The 14,924-nt window shown below is 42.8% G+C and overlaps 2 protein-coding genes and 1 long non-coding RNA gene across 6 annotated transcripts in view; 2 read left to right on the top strand and 1 right to left on the bottom strand.

The window, feature by feature from the left end:
* Positions 1-5,418, top strand: part of LOC115158259 (histone-lysine N-methyltransferase, H3 lysine-79 specific) — a 30,777-nt gene extending 25,359 nt beyond the window's left edge. For 3 of the 4 annotated variants that reach the window (XM_029706994.1, XM_029706993.1, XM_029706996.1), the window contains 2 exons: positions 265-937; positions 1,243-5,418. In XM_029706994.1, the coding sequence (XP_029562854.1) occupies positions 265-803 (539 nt within the window). In that variant the 3' untranslated portion in view covers positions 804-937; positions 1,243-5,418. The remainder of the gene's footprint in view (positions 1-264; positions 938-1,242) is intronic. The other variant, XM_029706995.1, reaches the window with a different exon arrangement.
* A 1,506-nt stretch (positions 5,419-6,924) lies between these two features.
* On the top strand, positions 6,925-9,860 carry amh (anti-Mullerian hormone). The gene is made up of 7 exons (XM_029706999.1): positions 6,925-7,130; positions 7,492-7,818; positions 7,921-8,090; positions 8,410-8,521; positions 8,609-8,717; positions 8,824-9,257; positions 9,350-9,860. The coding sequence occupies exons 1-7, from the start codon at positions 6,989-6,991 to the stop codon at positions 9,769-9,771; spliced, it is 1,716 nt and encodes a 571-aa protein (XP_029562859.1). The 5' UTR covers positions 6,925-6,988; the 3' UTR covers positions 9,772-9,860.
* A 2-nt stretch (positions 9,861-9,862) lies between these two features.
* On the bottom strand, positions 9,863-12,039 carry LOC115158263 (uncharacterized). The gene is made up of 6 exons (XR_003868651.1): positions 11,915-12,039; positions 11,476-11,596; positions 11,042-11,083; positions 10,811-10,945; positions 10,638-10,723; positions 9,863-10,506 (listed from the first exon to the last, which is right to left on the bottom strand). It is a non-coding gene; the product is annotated as an uncharacterized LOC115158263 (long non-coding RNA).
* Between the last annotated feature and the right edge of the window lie 2,885 nt (positions 12,040-14,924).

The raw sequence follows: 14,924 nt of genomic DNA, 5'->3' as shown, positions 1-14,924 counted from the left end.
GTGTGTAATTCAGAGACATTTCACTATGATTAGACTTGTTTTATTTGCACAAAACATTTAGTTAATTTCAGAGGAATGGCCTTTGGTCTATAACAGCTGATTCAGTCGACCCTTTTATAGTGACATGTCTCTGTCTGCTTTCTGTGTGCCTGTCTGTAAGACTCGCTTGGCGCTATGCAAATCCTGGCTGAGTGTCTCTCTCTCTCTCTCTCTCTCTCTCTGTGTCCTCCCCCATCTCTCCGTCTCTCGCTGTTTAATCCACAGGCATGTTTCACCACGTGGTGCCCTCAGTGTCCTCCCATCAGTTCGGGGCTGCGCTGCCAGTCTCAGGAGGCCTCGGCTCTCTGCTCAGTCTGTCCTCCTCCCAGCAGCACCAACACCCTGCCCCCTCTGTATCCTCCTCCCTCCCCCTGCCCCTTTCCCATTCCCAGCACAGCCGCACCCAGACAGTGCTGCACACCCCTCCACCCCCCACGCTCTCCCTGCCCCCTCCACCACCATATCTCAACGTCTCCTCCTCCTCAGTCTCGTCCTCTGACCCCAGTCCCTCGTCTCGCTCTGAGGCCTTCCCCTCTTCCCTCCAGCAACAGAGAGCACAGTCCTCTCTCTCGGTCTCCTCCTCCTCTGCTTCTGTCTCCCCCTCTTCTTCACCTTCCTCTCGTAGCTTCACAGTGCACTACCCCCCTCACCTGCCCCCTCCAACCCAGGCCAGTAGCTCAGGTGGGGTCAGCATGTGGAGGACTCTGGGCTTGCCTGCGTCCTACACGTCGTCCTCTCAGCACCCTGGCTCCCGGCCTAGATAGGGCATAGGGTGAGGGGCGGGTGGGTGGGGGATGTGGTAGGGGGGGGTGTGGGTCAATCAGAGGGATAAGAGGGAGAGACACACAGACAACCTGGTTTTCCAGTGCTTCCAAAGCTGCTATTCAGTTCTAACAAGGTAAGTTATACTCCTCTTTCCCGCTGGGGCCACCCATACCAAAAATGTATGATGCATGACGCTTTGGCTAAAAGTAGCTTCGGAGAAAATTGGCTTTGGATATAAAAGCATCTGCTAAATGGTATTTATTATTATTGTAGGTTTGTGAATAAATCATAACAAAACCTGTTCAAATCTAAACATTTGTTTTTGGTGCTTTTTAACTCTGACAAATCCACTCTTCAGTAGCAGTCTCCTGTCCTGCTTTTATATATGCTAATTGGCAGCATTTGGTTTTGACCCTGGATCTTTCCTCTGCCTGGCAGGTAACTGAAGAATATCTACCTCAACCCAACGTAACCTATGCAAATGGACAGGTGTTGACCAATGTACTTTACTATCTCACTGGTGCTCCTAAACCTGCTAAACCGCCACTGTACTGGGACTCACACACACACACACACACACACACACACACACACACACACACACACACACACAGAGCTGAGCACACATACACACACTGCTTCGGCAACTCACGCTGACACACACTCGCAGCATGGCGTCCTGAGCAGAGTTGAGCGGTCACGGGGGTGTTTGTGTTGTGGGTTGAGGCTGATAGTAATCACTGGGTTGTGTACATCCCATCCTTAATGAGTTGGTATGCTGCCTACTCTTAACATTATAGTGACACATGAAACGCACTGTTTCCATGGCAGTAACTTGTAAAGGTACATCACTGTCACCATGTAACGCGGTGCTAATAAGACTTACTAAATATACATAGTTATTTGTTAAAGACTCAGTTCACACATTTGACTACAGAAGAAGTCAGTCAGCAGTGTAGTTTTACATATCACTGATGCCGTTATATTAGTAAAGGCAGACAGTGTGTACAGTGGGAGATTCGTGTGGGTCTGTCATCCTAGTAGACAGCGCTCTCCTCTTTGTTCTGTCATTATCTGACCACCGGGTGCTATGTTAGACCTCACCCTCCACGCTAGACCAGTCTAACCCAGCTCTGATCAGGACTAGGGACCATGCAGCTGTGCCTCACTGCATCTCTAGCACCCTGCTACCTAACCTTGAACCCTGATCATTTGTTCAGTGGATGAAATATGATTTGAACACAACAGCTTTTTAGCTGTTGGTTCAAATGCACTGGGCAGCATATCTGTGTACCCTGTGACAATGTCCCTGGTGCAGGGACAGCACTATAGTCAGCTGTCAGCCCAGAGTAAAAAGTTCTTAGTTATATTGGTGTGATTATGGTCCGTGTCAAGTCAAAGGATCATTTATGTGAATAACGTCCGTGTCTGGAAATGAAATAGTAGGCCCCGAGGTTCTCGTTCACTTAAGTGCTGCCGGCTGAGCTGTGCGTCAACACATGTATGATGTGAACAGCAGAAGGAATGGAGGATATAAAGCGGAAACAGGATTCAGTTACTGAGACAGTCCGTTTCTAATCACTACTTACAGAGCCAGCTGGAGTGCTAGGGCGTAGGGATCCGCAACGCAATGTGCATTCTTCACAAGTAGGAATCTCAACTACTCTTAATCTAAGCTTCTTTGTTATGTTTTTATATCCCTGCCGAAACACTGATATGATGAAAAGGCAGGTGTAATTTTGGGACTCAAATGTTGTCTGTGTTGTATTCAGGCAAGTCTCTGGAATCCTATCTCACTGAGTTCACAGGGTTGGGTAGAAATGCTGTCTGTACGTGTCACCTTTTGTCCACTAACACTGTAGTGGCGCTTTCTGCAGCCACTTCAACCTGCACACACTGATATACAAACATCGCTCACACACTGGGAAATGCATGAATAACAAAAACTACTGGGCCATTTTCACAGCTTTTGATTGGATTTTCTATTTCATTTTTGTAAACGATATTGTACTGTGAATAAGAGACATTCTCTGACTGTATAATTGTGTATAATTTAGATTATTATATTTATGCTGTCAAGTTTCTCTATTTTGTAAAGTTTTGTTTTTGTTCTCCTGAAACATGTGTAACAGTGTAGAATGCAATAGGTTTAAGTGTGTACTTGACTCACAGTCTGAAAACAATGGTGCTACAATCTGTATAACCCTGGACTGTGCCTAATATTATTTATACAATATTAAGAACATCAATAACTATCAATACTTGGTGCTTGTTCACAGGGACATTTTAAATGCTATTTTCTGGCATTCTTTCTCGTATTTAAAATGTAATTATCCAATTGAATTGTTTTAAGCCTAGTGTACAACTGTAGACACTGCACGATTTGATAAAGCTATCTTCAACCTACGGCTGACTCAGAGTTATGGAAACAGGTAACGCTCTCATTAGATGTGATTTTTCACAGTATTTTTGGCATACTGCGAAACACCCTTTTGCTTTCAGAAACTTGCAAATTGTTCAGGACTATTTGTAAATGCATGTGACGCTGTGTTTTGTACAGATACGTTTGTGTTAAGAATGGTGTGTAGGTGAATAAGAAATGCCTACATTGATTTGGGGTATTATATTTGTAAAACATGTTCTTTTGGTGCTGACGTGTGACCCACATCTACAGCCTGTCAAACAGGTTGGGCTTGGACCCAAGGGAAACAGCAGTGCAGAGTTGTTAAGCCAGGGCCTTAATAGAGTGAGTGAAACACCATGACTGTTCAGTGTCAATGAGGGCATGCCAGTCACGTGGCACCGTCACGTGGCACCATCTCCTCTGATATACACAGAGAAACTCTATGCTTGTACTATTATGTGGTTAACACATACAGAGGGAGAGATTTGTGCTGCAACTAGACTGTCTTGATTTGTTCTGGATTGTAATCCGATTTACTTCATGCTTTTTAAAGAGAAACTTCTACTCTGTGAAACAACATGCCTTTCAGTCATTGTAAAAAATAATATTTTAAAGTAGAAAAGACAAGGTGCTGTTTCAACCGTACATACTGATTTCAGATAACGTTCTGGGTGCATCCAAAAGCCAAATCTCATCTTTCACTTCTGCCTGTCCTGGGATATGTCTTAAAGCCGCCTCCTTCCCATAGTATGAGCATAATGCATCTGTTGTAATTACAAGTTAATTGTTCCAATATAACTGGTAGTAGAATAACTAGTATGTGTTATGTGGGTGTGCAACAACCAGGCTCCATTTTGATCTGATTGTCGTTTGTCAGTCCTTACTAATTGAGGACGTGAAGCAGGATATTAATTTATCTTCATTGTTTTGTTTGTTTCATCTGTGTCCTTGAGGAGTAATAAGACATCACAGCTTTATAGTCACAATGTTGTCCAGTAGACAACAGTGCTTTGCAATCAGGAATGAGGACAATGATTTGCTCATGTCGGTCATGACCAGAGAAGCTAATCAGTCCCCTGTTATCAGCACTGACAGGTCTTTTGTAATTACTGTTATTGTTGATGTTTTCATTGGGTTTTTTTTTTATTGTTTGATATAATTGCAGTTGGTATCAATGATGCTTTTATAATGACATAAGATTCAGATCAAATTGGAATACTCTTAGACAGACAGTACGGTGCTCTCCTACACTTAAATCAAGGAAAATGCAGCTATTGGTTAATACACTTCCTCTCCTGTTGTGCCAGCGGAGGGAAAAGGTTTAATAAACTTCAACACACGCTCGCTTGTTGACTTATTATTCATGTCCCATCTGAAAATATACTTCCTAGTTGGCTGGAGTGGCAATGTGTGTGGGAGAGTGAATATTGTTACTTCAGGTTTGAACAGTTCAACGGACCCCATTTTAAATATGTACCCTGAAGAAGTACACATGATCTCTGGCCAATTTGGATACATATTTAATACCGTAGTGCAGTGTACTGCTCTATTAACTTTACAGTTAAGACTGTTTCACATAACAAGACTGAATCCTGCCAAAGGACTCACTCAGGAACTTAGCAGATATCTTGAAATGATATAACACTACTGTATACGTCACACTTATCTATAAACTGTGACCTCATTATTTCTTTCCCTAACTCAGGACCAGGGACCTCTCTTATATTTTGATGTAACTTGAAAATTCATATTGGTGCTTGGAGTTGACAAACTTCCTCAAATGTACGTTTGTCTCCTCAATTTCTCACTGTCGCACACATCCAGCCACTCCAGCAAAAGATTGCAGCTTTGTGTTCGACTGGTCTGACAATGTCGTGGAAAATCCTCTTCTTACACTCACAAATGCCTCGTCTCAAATCCCTCTCTCTGAAAAGGAAGTGTCCTTTTTTTAAAGTGTTGTGATCCCTACATAGGGAGAACGCTGTGTAGTTGAACTGAATTTTAACTCCGTATGTGGATCAGTAAAACTAAGGGCAGGTTTGAGGTGCAGTAACAGCAAACCTACTTTCCAAACGCCTTGGCCTGTCATGGGAACTCCTGTTGTTTGGTGTTGGTGCTATTATCTTAGATGTTTAATGACAAATTGAAATTTGTTTTAGTTTTTTTGCCTTTTTATGATAATTATTAATAAAATGGTTTCTTATAAAGTATTTCATTTGCATCTCTGCTTATTGGTGATATTTTGCATGTTGAAAAGGTGATTTTATTTATACTTTTTATTCCAAAAATTGTAGGATTTGTATATGGTGCATGATATTTTAGTTTGTTTTCAGTGAAGGATTCAGACTATGTAGGGGTGGGATGAGTGTCATTTTTCTAGTTCTGGTACATTCTGTACTAAAGCTCAGCTTATCATGGTTTTGACCAAAGATGGACAGTAGTGTTTTGAGAATTGTTCTTCAGTTCTGTCTTTAGTGGGGAATACACATTTAACTCCAAAATGTCCACTATTGGGGAATAATTCAACATTCAATGTCATCTTTATGAATACTATCTGAAATAGTGTTCTGCAATGTTAGGTGCATGTTTTCAAGCCATTAGAAATGATAAATTCTTGTAATTTTTAGTGGATGATTTGTGAATCCTTGACTTTATCACTTGGCGCTGTTGTCCACCAAGCAGGACAGACTGAACTGAACGACCTTGATCGTGTGCAAAACAAAGCTGCAGCTGTTGGATTTCTCCATGAAACCAAGGCCGTGAGGCACTTTTCAACCCGAGAAGTCTCAACAGCAGCATCTCATAGTCTGTCCATAGATCCTTTAATCTGTCAAGAGCTCTTATTTAGCCAACACTTCTTCTGTGTCTGTCTGGCATGCAGCACATCCATATTCCATCCACTGTACTTAGTCCAATAACTGCTGAGAGAACTTTTTAAAGCCAACGTGTCTGTAATCAATCGTCAATTTGCAATCGCATCCTTAGAATTGCATCACAAATGGCTACTTTTATGAGGAACGTTCCAATATCTGTTTGTGTATTGGGGGGGAAATGACATCTGGTGGGCCGAATTTGGCCCCCCAAGTTTCCTAAGCATTTTCTTGTATTTATTATTTTAGAAATCTGTAAAGTATTCCTACGCAAGGTGTGAAATTATCATGTTTTAGTCAAATATACCTGTTTGGGCTTCTTGCGTTCAATTTGCAGTCTACAAATGATTTGTAATTTGTGTATATTCTGGCCCCTTGACCATCCGCTCAAGAAAAAAAAAGTCTGAATCTAGTTGATCATCCCTGAAGAAGAACTGTATGTAAGAAATGGCAGGACACAGAAGCAATAAGATTGTGTTGATATGCTGTAATAGACCAGATGTTACCTATGAAAGGCCTTTATAGAAATGTCATTACACGCATGGTTTTTCTATCTCATTCAAACATCCTCCCTTCCTTTTTTGAGGTGCTTCAATCTCCAGTCTTTTCTCACCCACAGAGAGGGCAGGTGTCTGTCTGCCACACACAAAACACTCCATTGTCTGTCTTGTGCTTCCTTTCCCTAGCCTTATCTCAACCCACCGTAGTATTCGCAGCATTCACTGTCCCTCCACGTCTTACAACATAGGATAGTTTCTCAAGGACACATCACATAGTATTAGCTGCGTATTTGGCAGCCTGTCCCCCTTAGCTGAAAGAGGGGCGGTGTACTACATAAAACCGATCTCCCTCGCTGACCTGACCCAAAACAAGTGTTCGATCCAGACGTGACTGGACAGACAGGGTTACCATGAGCCTATGGTGCATATTCGGCTTGATACTGCTGCTGCCCAGCACAATGGTCACTCTGCCACACCAAGGCGGACTGAGTGACAGCCTGCTAGGCCGGTGTCAGGAGGACCCCACGCCAGACCACCCAGGAACAGGGCCAGGTCAGTCGCACTTCACCATCCCAATTACACTGTCCGTACTGCTGTTTGTAACTTGTTGCATTGATATGAATCTGTATGCCTGGGACCTGGCCATAGCTGTGACCAAACATGGATTCATTAGCATTTGCAAGAAAATATTGTATGCATTGTAATGCACAGTTTTTACTTTGCTCTATTTGTTAATTGTATTAACTAACAGCTTATTAGAATTTTCTGTAACTTAATTTATCAAATTGTGAATGATGCAATATCATCTCTGAATAAGGTCATCTTCTTTTGGCCATCAAATTATACATTTTCCAAATATTGTTATGGGAATGCAGCCTTCCGTGACTACATTTAGTCTGTTCTTTCATCCAAGGAGACAAAAGTTCAATGGAGGTTGGAAAAGGTTTGGGAGAGAATGCCTTAACAGTGAAGGAGACCATAAACTCCCATCCCAGCGCTCCTCACCTACCTGGGGACACTCCATGTTTCGGTAGGATACCGTCTCATGTAGAGGTTATTGAGGATATGCTTTCAGCACTTCGTGAAGGTTGGGGCCAGGAAAGCAACCTGAAAAAGGAGGTTTTGACTCGATTTGGCGCTTGCTCACACTCTGATGGTGCTCCAATACCTGCCTTATCCACACTAGCTGAAGAAGCCAAGAAAGAGAAACATGGGCTACATGTTTGGCACCCAACCAAAGGTACAGTTTTGTCTCTTTCCAGATTTCAGCTTTAAAGGTATGACACAGATATGGATCTGATTCTGAATGTACTGAAATGGGATGTTATGTCTTGTCTATCAGAGCTCATGGAGAGTGAAGTGGAGGGAGGGGGTCTTGTGTTGACCCTCCATCTCCCCCGGCCCCCCCACTCCAATATCAAGCCCATACTGCTCCTTGCTTTTAGAAACCCCAGAACAGGAGCGCTCGGTGCCGTCACTTTCACCAGTCACTCTCTGCAGCCTTACAAACAGGTTTGAATTCATTACCTGCTCAAGAACAACATTCCTGAACTTCTTACTTGTCTCTCACATTTTACAAGTCTTGTCTTACCATGATGTTTGTAGACCATTAAAGGAAAACTCCACTCAAAAATTATCTTTTTCATCTGTCCACTGTTGATACAGTCCCAAATGTTTTGTATGTCAGCAGTCAAGTTTTCAAGATATTGTGCTTTCAAGAAGCAAAGTGTCACTGGCCACATCATCATGATAATGTGGCCGGTGACACTTTGCTTCTTTAGTTTTTGATGTTCTGCTATTATCTGACTCCACCTTTTCCCACTTCTCCCAGACAGTATGTATTTCAGAAGGAACACAGTTCCTCATCCTAACAGGAAAGCAACCCGAGGGCAAAAGTAAACTGAAATGGAGATTCAATGTTGACACAAAAACACCAGAGACAGGTAAGAACATCTTGTACAGCTTATCGTGTTCAAGTTAATATGCTTTCCTTCCATCAGCATGTCTCAAGATGATTCACCTTTCGGCAGGACAAAAGCTGTCTGAACTACGAGGTATCCTGATTGGTGACGGAACAGGAAGTGATGTCAGTGTCATTCCCCTGGTGCTTTTCTCAACGGATAGAGGAACTGATGAAAGGTCAGTTAGCTTTGTCTTTTTTCAAATGCGGCACCTATTACTGTTCTTTTTCTCTAAGTGGTTGAAGCCATAGAGATTCTTAAATGAGTGTAATTGTCTTCCTCAGAGTGACAGAAAAGCTGAGTCCCTCCCCTGCTCCCTCTGGGACCTACACGTTTCTGTGTGAGCTGCAGAAGTTCCTCAGTGACGTCATGCCACCACAGACGCAGTCACAACCTTGGGCTGCTTCGGTCCCTCTGTACTCTCTGGACTCTCTTCCCCCCCTGTCCCTTGGGGTGTCGTCCAGTGAGACGCTCCTTGCCAGGTTGCTCAACTCCTCAGCTCCCACCCTGTTCTCTTTCCCCACACAGGGCTCTGTGCTCCAGGGGCATCACGGGGAGCTGTCCCTGCAGCCCGCCCTACTGGAGGTGCTCAGGCAGAGGCTGGAGGAGGTTCTGGTTCAGATGAGGGCGGAGGAGTTGGGCAAAGCAGGGATGGACAGACTGAGGAGACTCCAGGAACTCAGTGTCCTTCCTAAAGAGGGCGAGGAAGCACCAGCAGGTGAGCAGGCCTCAATGTAAATTCATGATAAATGTCTGGGCATTCATTTAATTGCTAAGTCATTTAAACCTTTTTTTATTTCATTCACATAGGTGTTGGGAGCCCCAGTGAGACGCAGTACCGAGCCCTGCTTCTGCTGAAGGCCCTGCAGACAGTAGTGGGAGCCTGGGATGTGGAGAGGGGGCAGCGGGCCACCAGAGCAGGCCAGAAGGACCCAGGGAACCAGCACCTTTGTCGGCTGCACAGTCTCACCGTGTCCCTGGAGAAATACCTGCTGTCTCCTCCTGAGGCCACCATCTACAACTGCCAGGGAGTCTGCAGCTTTCCCCTGACCAACGGGAATAACCATGCTATCCTGCTTAACAGCCAGGTCCAGAGTGGCCTGGCCCTGGAGCGCTCACCCTGCTGTGTGCCTGTGGACTATGAGGACCTCAAGGTGGTGGAGTTGGATGAGCATGGAACCAATATCTGCTACAAACCAAACATGGTGGCCAAGGAGTGTGGATGCCGCTGACTCCTCCATGTGGTGCAATGATTGGTATTAAAGGGCCAGGGCACCTGCGTTGTTGCACCATTACTCAATAAAAGTCAAGTAGAATTGCATGTTTTAGGTCATCGAGTGCATTTATTTGGTTTATTGTAAATACATTATCACATCGAGTTCTCCACAATATTAACTGATTTAATACACATTTTGTCACTCAGCTATGTAAATAGAAAAATCATTGGCACAGTGCACATATTGGATCTTTCAAATACAATTTGTGCATTATCAATATGCACCACATGATCATATTGAAGGCTGAAAGAATATATTGATCATCAAATACGAGATAGGAACCAGCTGATCTTATTAATTTGTATTGATTTCTGTATACCCTTTAAATATGAAGAACATTTATGCAAACAGATTATGCATGATCAGATAAGACTGTATGGTGCATTTAAGATCATTGATGTACTGTAAATCTTTTTTTTACAGTAGTAACATTTTAACTATAATATCTTTATATTTCAATATAATAAACACACTTTGATTATTCCTTCAGAAGATCTTTTCCTATTTTGTTGTACTATCCTCCTCTTTACCATTCTCCATAATGTTATCTCTCTATCATTCCTTTAACAGCCCTTTGTCAGACACATCTCTATTTCTGATCCTCAAGATTCCCCCTCTTCTCTTTGGATTTCCTTTTCTTCCATCGTCTGATCCCCAACTCAGCAAGCTGTCCCACAGAGAGGGTGCAGGCTGCAGGGAGAGAACAGGAAACACTCAGGATCATTACATAAGGTTCCAAAGCCGAGGACGTAATTATTTCTTATTCACTGTGTTAGTTATAAGAGGGACACGTGAAGAAAATAAGCTATGAGCCCCAATACCTGAGCTATGGCGTCTGGTTGTAGACCGGTGCCTCCAAGTAACATCTGAGTAAGATCATTCTCCTCTAGAAATACATCCAGAGCATCTAAACCACAACAGATAGTGCATGAGCTAGTCTGTGCATTGAGGTTATGAGAAATGGACAAATGTTTCACAATGTTTCAACACTCACCATGTACTTCATTCACGCCTGAGCTCACAAGCACAATGATGATGGCTAACACTATGCAACGGTTCAGAGTAATGCTTTTCCATGGGTTCTCAACCTCACTCAAACTTTGGATGGACAAAATGCGTTCATATGACACTAGAGGTAAACAGAGAGAGTAGTAAGTCAACATGGGACAAAATATATTATTACTGAATGTAGAAATGGAAATATATTGGAAAAGGATTGTATTACTGCCGAGGCTCTCGGATGATAATGTTCTGGGTCTGTTGCGTCCTGTAAAGTCAGGTAATATTGAGGTTTTGCTACTGCAAGATATTTAGAGGAAACTACTAACACATTGTGTATTCAGCATCTCAGTAAAGGTTATGACAAAATCTCACATTTTCAACTGAAAATTCACTCTAAAACCACAGGCTACAAGGATAGAGCTGAGTACACACATGCATTGGGTTACATTGCATGTTTATGCTGAGGCAGTGGACATGTTCAGTCCGATTTAAAGCATATGTGGCATAGACCATGTAGCATTGCTAGAAATAGACATCTTGATGAATCATCAGAGGAAGCGTAATATACAGACAGATAGTCTTTGTCAAATAAATGATTCCCAAACTAGATGATAACGCAAACCTTTAAAAACCCATACATGACAGATTGAGTCTTACCTGGGTTGACCTTTTTCTCCTATGGAAAGCAATTGATTTCCGTTCACTGGTGTCGGAGAGTGTTTTATAGCCTGCCCTGCTTCAGATGACATGGTCCCTGACAGGCAGGCACAGCTGAGAGCTTATGACAAAAATAAAAATACATCACTGGAGGGATTGCTGCTACAGACTATAGATGCTATACACCCTGTATGCTATGGCTTGGCCACCCTCAAACACCATACCATTCTGATATGATCCCTATCTTTGAAGTGTGTCATTGTAGTCTATGGTGAGGTGAAATAGGCAGTATAGCTACAGTTTGTATGCCAGTGATGTGATAACTAGGTTTCCATTAAAGGGCATTACATGTCGCTTGCATGAATTATCAGACTGGGTATTTTGTAATTAAAATCATCATAACGACAAAAATAGTACAAAATACAATAAATATAAGTACCTGACGATAGACACAAGGAAGTACATTAGCTGTGCAGGACAACAGTATGTTGATGGCTGTAGATTCGTGATTCGTCTGTTAGCATGGAAGTAACTCTGAATTAGCAGTTAGCAAATGCGACCATTACAATTAGAGCATACTACCTAACTCATCTCTTACAGCAATAATATACAAACGCACATCCCAGGATGCCCCCGATATCTAACAAGTACTGTACACAGTGGCCAGTTTATTAAGTACACCACCCCGTTCACCAAAATGGTTTGCTTCTACAGACAGTGAGTCACGTGACCGTGGCGTTGTTCACGAAAATGGTTCGCTCCTACAGACAGTAAGTCACGTGGCCGTGGCTTGCTATATAAAGCAGGCAGAAATGCATCAAGGTATTCAGTTACTGTTCGATTGAACGTTAGAATTGGCAAAACGAGTGACCTAAGCGACTTTGAGTGTGGTATGATTGTCGGTGCCAGGCGCGCCAGTTCCAGTGTCTCCGGCACGGCCAGCATCCTTGGCTTTTTACGCACGACAGTGTCTAGGGTTTACCGAGAATGGTGTGACAAACAAAAGGCATCCAGTCAGTGGCAGTCCTGTGGGCAAAAAACAGCTTGTTGATTAGAGAGGTCGAAGGAAAATGGCAAGATTCATGCAAGCGAACAGGCGGGCCCACAAACAGGCAAATAACCACACAGTACACGGGCTATTGCAGCAGACGACCACACCGGGTTCCACTCCTATCAGCTAAAAACAACAAGAAGCGGCTCCAGTGGGCATGCGATCACCAATACCCCATCCTGCCTGCTGTCAACGGTACAGGCTGGTGGCGGGGGTGTAATGGTGTGAGGGATGTTTTCTGGCACACATTAGGTCCCTTGATACCAATTGGTCAACACCTTGTAGAATCAATACCCCAAAGAATTCAGGCTGTTCTGGAGGCAAAGGGGGGTCCGACCCAGTACCTAAAACTGTACTCTGAGTGTATATATACACATCAGGACATGTCCATAGTGAATTCGTGCACATTGTAAATATGTAAATAGAATTCACTATTTCAGAACGTGACCTAACATGAATTATCAGACTGGGAAGAATTGATGTTCGCAATCTCCCCGTAACTGCAAGCGTAACCAATGACATAACACCTTATTGATATGTAAATGTAACCAACCAATAAGAATACATAAACTTCGAATACATATGTCTGCAGTGGCAAGTGGAAACATAACCGACCCTGTTACACAAGGAACCTCTTTGCGTAGTGCAAAACATGAATTAAATAATTCTAGGTTCTCTTTGGTTTTTGTAGAACCTCCTGCAACTGGAAACGGACATTTATGAGATAGCCTTTTACCCAAATCGAGAACGAAGACAGTATCACCAAGAGCAGGTTAGTTGAAAAATCTATAGCTGCGTTTTGCATAAGCTAACCTGTAACACTCAGTAATGGAAACATAGTGATCACATGTATGGTGTACAAACTGCAGCTAAGGCAGTTTGCAATATCTGCAATGTGTTAATTATAACAACAAAGTGTTCTCCAACCATTAGATATAGCCACAATCCAAAACATCATCCACATGTCTAAACTATACAGTTGAATCAAAAACATGACTACAGCAAACGCCCTAGAGTAGTACAGTTTGTTTGTTTAAAGGCCCAGTGCAGTCAAAAACATCATTATTCTGTGTTTTATATATATTTATACACGTTGAGGTTGGAATAATACTGTAAAATGGTGAGAATGCCCTTTTGGTGTAAGAGTTGTTTGAAAAGACTCCCTGAAATTTCAGCCTGTTTTGGTGGGATGGAATTTTGGCCTGTCTGGTGACATCACCAGGCGGTAAATTAGTTAAAGATAGACTCATCGAAGTGACGATGCTACGAGTACCGCAGATATTGAGATGAGCTTGATGCAAGACTTTTCTCTCAGTCCCACACAGTATCTCCAAGTGGAGCAGCAATCTAATGCACTACATCTTAGTGCTAGAGGCGTCACTCTAGACCCTGGTTCGAATCCAGGCTGTATCACAAGCGACTTCTTGGGAGTCCCATAAGGCAGCGCACAATTGGTCCAGTGTTGTCTGGGTTTGGCCGGTGCAGGCCGTCATTGTAAATAAGAATTTGTTCTTAACTGACTTGCCTAGTTAAATTAAAAAACTGTGGAGAAGTTGAGCCTCACATTTCAACACTAGTAGTTATGGAAATTAATCCACTATGCTGTTTATTTTCTACGTCATATCGCTGAGTCTACCTTTAATATATCCTAGGGAGTCTCTGTCTTGGTTTGATGTTCATTACCGTGGACCGGCTTGTACATAAAGCATCCTCCATTCAAGCTGAAAAGGCAAAACATGAAGCATGACATTATACAGAACATTAATTGACAAGAACAGCTCAAGGACAGAACTACATAAAAAAAAATGTAAAGGCACACGTAACCTAAATATCAATACATACACACACACTATTTAGGTCAAATAGGGGAGAGGCGTTGTGCCGTGAGGTGTTGCTTTGTCTGTTTTTTTTAAAACCAGATTTGCTGTTCATTTGAGCAATATGAGATGGAACGGAATTCCATGCAATAATGGCTCTATTTAATACTGTATGCTTTCTTGAATTTGTTCTAGATTTGGGGACTGTGAAAAGACCCCTGGTAGAATGTCTGGTGGGCTAAGTGTGTGCGTCAGAGCTGTGTGTACGTTTACTATGCAAACAATGTGATTTTCTTCACATTAATGTTTCTTATAGAAAGAAGAAGTGATGCAGTCAGTCTTTCCTCAACTCTTAGCCAAGAGAGACTAGCATGCATCGTATTTACAATGAAGAGCAAGACGTGGCACACCGTTCTGGGCCAGCTGCAGCTTAACTAGGTATTTCCTTGCAGAACTCGACCACACGACTGGACAATAATCAAGATAAGACAAAACTAGAGCCTGCAGGACTTGCTTTTTGGAGTGTGGTGTCAAAAAAGCAGAGCATCTCTTTATTACGGACAGACCTCTCCCCATCGTTA

The sequence above is a fragment of the Salmo trutta genome, chromosome 22, assembly GCF_901001165.1.
Source record: "Salmo trutta chromosome 22, fSalTru1.1, whole genome shotgun sequence".
Classification (NCBI taxonomy): Eukaryota; Metazoa; Chordata; class Actinopteri; order Salmoniformes; family Salmonidae; genus Salmo; species Salmo trutta.
Note: the sequence above shows the minus strand (reverse complement) of the source record. Positions and strands in the feature narration are given on the sequence as shown.